The sequence below is a fragment of the Geospiza fortis genome, unplaced genomic scaffold, assembly GCF_000277835.1.
Source record: "Geospiza fortis unplaced genomic scaffold, GeoFor_1.0 scaffold279, whole genome shotgun sequence".
In the NCBI taxonomy this organism is placed as follows: Eukaryota; Metazoa; Chordata; class Aves; order Passeriformes; family Thraupidae; genus Geospiza; species Geospiza fortis.
Genome location: NW_005054352.1, coordinates 2650329 through 2659540, shown reverse-complemented (window position 1 = coordinate 2659540; position 9212 = coordinate 2650329). Strand labels below are relative to the sequence as shown.

The 9212-nt window shown below is 33.7% G+C and overlaps 1 protein-coding gene across 3 annotated transcripts in view; it reads left to right on the top strand.

The window, feature by feature from the left end:
- The window catches only part of KIAA0825 (KIAA0825 ortholog), a 225881-nt gene that overhangs the window by 87342 nt on the left and 129327 nt on the right, over positions 1–9212 (top strand). For all 3 annotated transcript variants that reach the window (XM_031058934.1, XM_005423416.2, XM_031058933.1), the window contains one exon: positions 4121–4260. In XM_031058934.1, the coding sequence (XP_030914794.1) occupies positions 4121–4260 (140 nt within the window). The remainder of the gene's footprint in view (positions 1–4120; positions 4261–9212) is intronic.

The window sequence follows — 9212 nt, the reverse complement described above, 5'->3', positions numbered from 1 at the left end:
GAACCAGAGACAATACGTATTGTGACTGCATCAAAATCATGTGGTTTGCTAACTACATGCTAAACGGCGTTGAATAACTGTGAATTCAGAATGTGTCCTGCTCGAAATAGTAATTTAAGTTCTTATAAAGTGTGAAAGATCATGTGTGTTTATCAAGCTTCAAGGAACTTTGTCAGTGACTTTTTAAGTTATGCATGGTTGGAGAGAAAGTAGAAGGATGGATACAGTAGAGGGAATGACTGCATTAGAAAGGAATCTAGTCAACCATTTCTGGAAAATTTATGCTCCATTAAGTATTCATTGTAGAAAAGACAATATGTTTTTGATGCCCTCATGCATGGCCAGATCTCAAAATATAAATGATACTGTGAAGTATGAGTTTTGGAAGATGATTTTGCAACTGAGTACCCTATACTGTGTAACAGCATGTAAAGGAAATGCTGGTACCATTTCAGTCTGACATAATTTTCTTTTCTGAGGTGGAATTAAGATAGATAAAAATAAATAGCAGAAAACTATTCCAGAGCTATGTAGTATGCACTTATTTTCTGTGGAAGAAAGGTACTAAAATACACTACTTCTCAGTCACCAAACAGGAAAATGCGAAGTACAAAAGAAAGTACATCTCTGAGAAGATCCAGTCAGTGTACCTTTGTGAGAAAAGTCCGTATATAGAGAGAGCCTTGCATACTGTCCTGGTGATAATGACCAAACTATATTGGTAAAATACTTATTGTTCCTTTTTAACAACACACCTTTCAGCTGCTCAGGAAAAAAAAAGGTTAAGGACTCTGTATCTAATGCGTAATTCTAAGGTGTTCTAGTTTTTGCATTGCTTTTATACTCTATGTGAGTGAAACATTTTTCCCCTTCAAATATTGCCTTGAGAATATTATAAAGAAACATCATATTTAAGTATTGCAGAAAATTGTATTTCAGAGCATCCTAGTTATTCATGGGTTGTTTTCTGATTTTACGTCTTATATCTAATTAAAATATATGTTCACTGTCTGTAACAAAATTGGAAGCACAGGTCATTGTATACCTGTCGAGTGTGGCCACCTGATTTTTAACTGACAATGCTAACCTGTCATACATTTAGCTATTAAGTATTTAGTCTTCCTAAGCTTGCTATTTCAGAAAAAAGTTTTGCTAGTTCCTGAAAGTACTTTGTTTACTATGTAACCTGATTTCTTACATTATTTTTCATTGCTGCAAATGGCCACAGTCTGTTTAATTTTGTCAATTTGACTCCAAAATCAGTGTCAAGGTTGTCACCATGAATTAGCATATCTACCTGCCTTATAACATCTTGAACGTAGAACATGAGATTTTCTTTCTTTCTATCTTGAATAGAAACCAAAATAATATAGTTGGTTATCAAACTAAAGAGTTACTGATAAATTATATTGCAGTTCATTTAGTGATAATAATTAACTTATTTATTTAGTTACTAATTGTGATTCCTTCAGTGCTAATTGTGATTCGTTCTTTGCCTGATTTGGGGTTTATAATCATAGCATTTGCAAATCAAAGTCGGAGTTTTTTCCTTCTAGTGTACAAAATGGGACATTTATATGTGTGATATTTATATGTACTTCACCTTTTGTCACTTTTTATGAGGCTAGTCTTATTTTCACTAGTACTGAATTTTGAGGATGAGAGAACATATGTCTCTCCATATGCACGTTACAAAACTTCTCAGTGCATTTATTGGTGCTAGCTTCATGGCTGTAGGGAATGTCTGCTATATTTTATTTTTCCTCTAAGTGAGTCACACCATTGTACATTTCAATTTGCAAGATGCTTAAAGAGCCAAGAACTGGTGTATATTACAACATGATAACTTCCCACCTGGTCAATGACAGACAGAGGTTTTTTTTTCAATTCAGATACTCTAAAAATATAATTTATTTCTATAGGAATTTAAAATATTATTCTTCATAAATCTAATTGACTCAATTTGTCACTTATCTTTTAGTTTGAAGGCAATGAGTGACCTTATTAGATAGGATAACATGACATTAAAAGAAGAGAAAAAAAATTAAACTGACCTGAATATTTTAACTGAATTACCAAAGAGTTGAGTTTGCTCTCAGCCATAGCATTAATTCTAGTGTGAATATAGTAACCATTTTAATTTTAACTTTAATTACTAACTACTGATTAGATTATATATAGATTATATATGCATTAGATTATATATATAGGACTAATATTGAATGTACAGAAATTAGGATAGTTATTTTAAATATGGAGAATTTAATTTGACTGCAAGTTCTATCAAGATTTAAATGTATATGTGTAGGTATTTTTGATAAATACTGCTTGAATTTAATATGTGCTAATATTCAAATATAATTGTAGAGTCTGTGCTACACTGTCAGCAAAATATATAAAGTACCAGATGGAAATCACAAAAGCTGTACATAAGGTTTCCTGGCACAGACATTGTTTATGAAGTTAGAGGCATTTGCTGTAGTGTTAAAAGAGCAAAGGCTGAGGTTCCTTTACTAAAATTACTATTACAGTGGAGTTTTGTCGTAACAGTGGGATGTAAGGGCCCTGCTGGAAGATGGTGCTATGGTTTCCTTAGGTGACTTCAAGGCTGCCCTGCAAGATATGTGGCAAACTGCTTTTTCTGGTAATGGAAACATAGACATGTGAGGGACTAAAGTAGAGGAGTGTATCAGCTGACATTTTCTTTTCCAGGACTTGTAGGTTTGTATTGAGTATATTGTATAAATAGCAGCTTTGATTCAACAGTGAAATACTTGTGCAGTTATCTATTTTGTGTGTGTGTAGTCAAGCATAGCTGGGAGGTGGCACACTTGGCTAAGTCAGAGGTTGTAAAAGCGTGCAGCTTAATGGAGGGGTACCCCTCTGGTAGAACTATCGCATGAGCCCATTTTAGTTCTGTTGCAAAAGTTATGTGTAAATGGCATGTAAATTGTTTGAGCAGAGGCATATAAATACTTCTCTAGTCTGACAAGAAAATGTCAGAATGAAAACCTCCCTATGAAGAAGGTTTTAACTGATGCTGAACGTGTTTTTTGCATACTGGCAGGTAGTATTTATACCTGCCCAATCAATGCATATGAAGTCCCTAAAATCATGCATGTAAAATTCATGTGCATAAAAGTTTATGAGGTGCATAAAGTTTCAATGTTATCAACTATTGTATGAACTTGTAGCCAAAAAAGTAAATACAGCGGCTAAACATCAGTTGGAATTTCATTTTCAAAGAATCTTCAAATTAATAAAAACTTACACATTAAAGAAAAAAAATTATCCACAATCCAATTTTGAAAACTTGTTTTCAAAAATGTTTCAAGAAGAAAATACTAAATACAATAGGTGATAAACATTTGGCAGGACAGATTTGTTTGTTTTTCATTTAACTGTAATGTGAGTTCAGTGATTGGTGTAGGGTCGCTGGCTTTGTTCAGAGTAAGCCCTGGAATAGTATTTGTAAACCTCAATTTTTGCAGAACATGGAAATTACAAACAGAAAATAAACTGCCATCTTTTTAAAAGCTAATGAATTTGTACTATGCTTTTTCACTTCTCCCTGCTGGTGAAGCAGTAACTCAACCAGTCTAATATTTCTTGTGGATTTTTCAGGACACATAAGAATTACTCAACCTAAAGTGGAATTTTGCAACCCCTTTGAGCATTTTCACTGCCTTTTACTTAAGAGCTTTATACACTTCATCAAGGAGAGACACTGCAGATGTCTTAGTCAATGATTACTGCAATAATAAACTAAAAAATTATACCCTTACATTTATTCAACTGCAGAAAAAAAAAAAAACAAAACTCCTTTTTGCCTGGAAGAACAAAATAAGTACTGTTCCATGAAAGAGATAAACACAGTTGCTTTGTATCAGATTTAACTGTGGCGGACTAACAGATGTCAATTTTCTTTTAACTAGTTGAAATTAAGTGCAGTTCTTTCTCTGAGCTGCCTTAAAGTAAGGAAGCATGAAAGCATTTTCAGAGTGATCTGGGAGGAGTTGACACTTAAGGGATTTAGAGTTACATCTGCAATTCAAGGATATTAATTTCATAGATAAATTAACTTTATTATTCTTTCTGTCTTTATCTTATATTTTGAAAGGACTCCATCAGCCAGAGAAATGGCAGCCCAAGGTCTGCTGAAGCTGCTCTTATCCCAGCCATACTGTAATTTGAACTTGCTTTTGGAAACATTGCTACACCATGATTGTCTCTTAGTGAAAATTTTGCTGAAAAGCTCAAGTAAGTATTGATATTGTCAATCCATATAAGATTATCAGTGAGAAACACAAATTCTTTTTTAACTTAAAAGCTGGAGGAAGGCTGACAGCCATTTTGAGGGTTAAGTACCCATTTACTTACCAGTAGGACACTTCTTGAATGGGTAAAAAGATAGAAAAATCATCACTTTTTGAGTGAGAATTTACATAATACACTCAACCAGTGTATTAATAATTTCAAAGCAAACTGCAATTTGATAAAATAGGCTGCTATCATAAATGCAAATGAGTCAAAATTAATTTGAACTTTATGGAGCTTTGATACTGCAACTATTGTACAGAGGGTTTTAAAAGTGTGGCTCAGTAGTCTAAAAGAACACTTTCAAAATTACATTTGAACAGTGGGAAGCTTCTTAAATGTTTTGTTGATATTATTATATGCTTATTGCTGTCGGCATTCTAGAATTACGTATATATGCTTCTGCTTGTTAATTCATTAATGCTGCTTTGAAAGTAGAATAAATAAAAGAATATTTCTACAAATTTTTATTTGCATTCTGATGGTATCGGGTTTGAAGCAACAAACTTTATCACATTTTTCCATTAGTAGTTTGCAGAACAAATGGTCGTATTGTTGAATAGCTAATGGTATAATCACCTATTTGACTTAATTTTGCAGGAATGTGAGAGTCTTCATTTCTTTATTTTTTTGGCAAACAAATTCTTACTATTTATTTAAAACTATTAGCTCCACATAATATTGCATATATTTATATTTATATTTATGTATATTTATCTGTCTATCTATCTATATATAACATGTTTAGTTCTGTCATTTTGAAATGGTCTAATGTTTGTCAGGAGTACATCTATTTCTCTCACACATCTTATTGAGAGCTGCAGTGCATACAATTGCCTACTCAAACACATGTCATCTTTTACAAAGGCTGACAAATGTTTGATCAGGGTCAGAGTCTTAACCTAGTGTTATGCAGTATTGAGTTTTACTATCTGCTTAAATTATTACAGGTAATAAGTGACAGAATGTATTAGTCTATTGACTGACCAACCTCTTAAGCTTTAGAGAAATCCATGTGACTTTGAATTACATGTGTTATTTACGCAGGCTTTATTCATGTAACTTCAATATTGGAATGAATAAACTTCCAGTTTAGATAAAGTCAATATCAGTGATGACCCATATCATCTAAATTAATTTCAATGGGGTTAATTGTGTAATGACAAAAGAGTTTGAATGGAATGACAATTCCTTCTCCTATACAACCAAGTATACCATAGTTTGTGAGCAATTTGCCCTAGTGATAGCAAGACTCCCTGGTATTTAATTACATAAGAATTTTTTAAGAAGGAAAAGCCTTTTAACATATTTTACATCCAATCTTTCCTTTTCCTTTTAAAAACAGGCCAGAAGGCAAAAAATCTTAGGTATTGAGGAATTTTCCTGTACTGTTTTAACACTTTGGGATGCTCAAAGTAGACATCATTCAAACACATTAATTTTCATTGTAGTCCCATTGTTCTCATGGTTGTACCACAGGGAGTTTCAGAAGGAATTTATATTCAGAAGGAATGTATATTCCCCATCATAGCAGGGAGTACCATTGGGAATGCCAACAGAGTATTTGTAGAGAAGCTATTTGGGCATGATTCATGTTGCTAAATATTATAAGAAGGATAACATATTTGCTGAAGCTATTAAAACTCCGTGCATATAATTATATGCTATCTGGACAGGAAAATGAAAAAAGTGCACTTTTGAAATTTTTTTGTGCATTATGATATGTGAAATGTACATAAAAATTAAAATATGGAAATATGATGTTATTGCATCAAAAAATACTAAAGGTAATAAATCAGGTTACCCAGAACAGAACCTTTTATTTGTTTTCAGTGCACATAGCTACTGCATAGAGGCAATTTTGAAGAGATGGTTGAAAAATTTGATTTGCGTATTTGACATCTGTAACACGCTGTGAGTCTAAATAACCTAGGTGTGTTAAATTACAGTGCCATATAATCTTAGAGTTTTTTTCAGTAGGTCCAACATTCAGCAACTTTTTATTCAAAACATGTTCTTGAGTGAGTAAAGGGTCTAAGGTCTCTGCTGTGGCTTTGCAGAGACCATAGAGAGAAATAGTGAAGGTAGCTGGTGCCATGTTAATTTTCTGGCAAAATAAGCTATTTTGCAATTTACTTGGCAGATTTTTTTAAACCAATATTGCCTTATCATTCATGGATGTGAAATAGAAATTGATCATTTTGATAAGCAAAAAATAATAGAGGAAAAAAGGAAGCAGTGTCTCTATAAAATAAGCAGATGAATCCAGAAGATGCTGATGTGAAAATGTGAAGGATGTAAGTGAATTCTGAGAATTTCTGCTAGATTTGCTCTAAATACACATCATGCCAATTGAACAGTCTGGGACTTCTTTTTTGATAATCATTATTTCTAGGAATCAGGGGTTTTTCTTTGCACAGTAAAGCAAACAGCTCTAGCTTTATTGGATTGCACTGGCCCAACAGAGGATTAATGTGTGTCAGAGGGGACCCCATCAGACAGTAGACCTGGCCACTTATGAATAGCAGATAGGACAGTGGTCACTATGAAATTGTCACTGAGGCATTGTCAACAAGGCACATTCTAGACCTTCAGTCAGTCTTTGGGTCTCATACATTTGTTTAGGAAGAGATAGTAGTATCAAGTTGATGAAGAACAACAGAAAATGCAACATATTGCTTTTTTAATCTTCAAAATAATCTTATTGATAAAAACTTGAGACCTCAGTTGTTACAGAAATTTAATTTGTCTTTCTATACACAACCTTAAAGTTAATATTGTCATGTGGAGATAAACTGAAAGAAATCTGCATTCACAGCAGGACCAGGCTATTGGCAGTTTCACCTAATGTTTTTGGCTTGCACAATACCTATTTGAAAGACTACTAGGAGACAGTATTGTTTAGTCTGTACATCTCAACCTAGATGATATTCTGGGCCCCACTAAAATTTTGAAATAAGAATTGATAGTAATTTACAAATATTCTGTAGTAAGTCTAAGGCTGCAAGTCTGAAATTGGACCTAAATAAATGTGATTTGCTTCAAAAAGAGATCAATTACCTTGCACACGTAAGAAGGTTGGGGGAGGGAAGATATCCACCAAGAAAATATAATTGTGCGGTGGACCATTATACAACTTTCTAGACACTAATAGATATTAGGAGTTTTCTAAGACTGTTCTTTTATTCCCCTTTTTCTGGAACGAGAACTTGGAAATGTATTTGTAGCACTGAAAGATATTTTTCCCCACTCCAGTTCTTTGCCTGCTTTGAAACAGTTCTCTAACTGCCACGAAGTATAATGTGTCATTTTAAGGTAAATTTTAAGTACTAATTAATTTTTAATAAAATTTTAATAAAATTTAGGTTACCCTAAAAGTACAGTGAAAAGTGGTAACTTCACTGGTTGACCTCATTGACTGAGCTACTAGTGGCAGTAATGAGTTATAACAGAAGAAAATGTACATGCTTACATTAATTACCAACTCCATCCAAACTCTGGCATTGTTAAAATCTATAACAATTTTTGTTTCAAGTTCTTGAGGGTCATTCTTTCTTCTTGTGCTTTCGTTGTACTTTCTTGTACTTTCTTCTAATGATTCCTTGGATTTAATAATCCTGTCATGGTCTATCACATCAGTGAAAAAACTAGCAATCGTTCTAGTTCCATGGCTCAACCACACACCATTTTGGGAAAAGTAGTCTTGCAGGTTTTGCTCACAAAACTCAGATGTTGATCTGTAGCCCTGCCCTCAATAAGGTGACCAGAAGTGAATCTCATAGAGTAATTTGTATCTTTGTTCAGAGATAGATCTCTCCTCCTGGTATTTGTGGATCATCCAATATAAGGCTCGTGGATACCTCTGAAGTTTTCTTAGCCTCTTTGTGATAGCAGTCTGTATCATGGTAGCCTAATGGTTGGAAGATTACTTTAAAAGAGGCACCTCCTCCAGTAAGATTGGTCAGATGGATTATTGGATTCTGTACCTGCATAAGCAATGAAGGATGTACTGAAGTGATATACTTGTAGCTGGAAGATAAGTTAAAAAGGGACCCTAATACAGATATCCTGTTCCATTTGGTGACTTTCCAGTGATAAGCTAAAGAAAACATGGAGTTTCCAAAAACCTAAATAGGATTTCCTATTTGGACTGCACTGGACCCCTGCTGTGAATACCTTACCTTTTCTTGACAGAATGTGAAGATGGTGTCTGATACATGTGTGATAGACTTGGAGTCTGTGATATATGGTCATATGGTTAGCTTTTCAAAGACATCGTAATTTCTGGTAGGAAGTTCTTGCTACAGTAGAGATCTTGACTGAGTAAGTTCTAAGAAGGTAAGCTGTTTAGTATCTACTCGAATACATAGAGGAACGCTAGGGAGCTAATGTGGCCATAGGGCTACATTCAGTATTGCCTTATGAAATTTTGGCTGTCAGAATGTCATGCTTTCTGCATACTATCCCATAAAATCAGACTGGAGGTATTCTGACAGTAATAGGTTTTTTCTGTTGGCCATAGATAAGATAGATTCTACAGAAATCACTAACTCAGAAATTCACTAATGGAAGCTTCTTCTCAAATAGTTGCAAATAAATTGTTTAGGGAGAAGAAACTCTAAATGGAGTTGAATGAAATTAAAATGCTGTGGCGTTGATGACATATAAATATATACCTACAGAAGTAATTTGGTGATATATTAGTAATTTATGGGCAGATGATATAGGCATTTTTAAAGCTTTTTTGGCATGTTGAGCTTTATGGTTGTCATAAATTCAGGATTTATTTGATTCATAGGTAGCAACTAATACAGGGTTTATTATTATTTGGGATGTATTAAACTGAAACAAGTAGGTTTTAAGATCTGGGTTTTATTCAGAATAGAAATAATGTG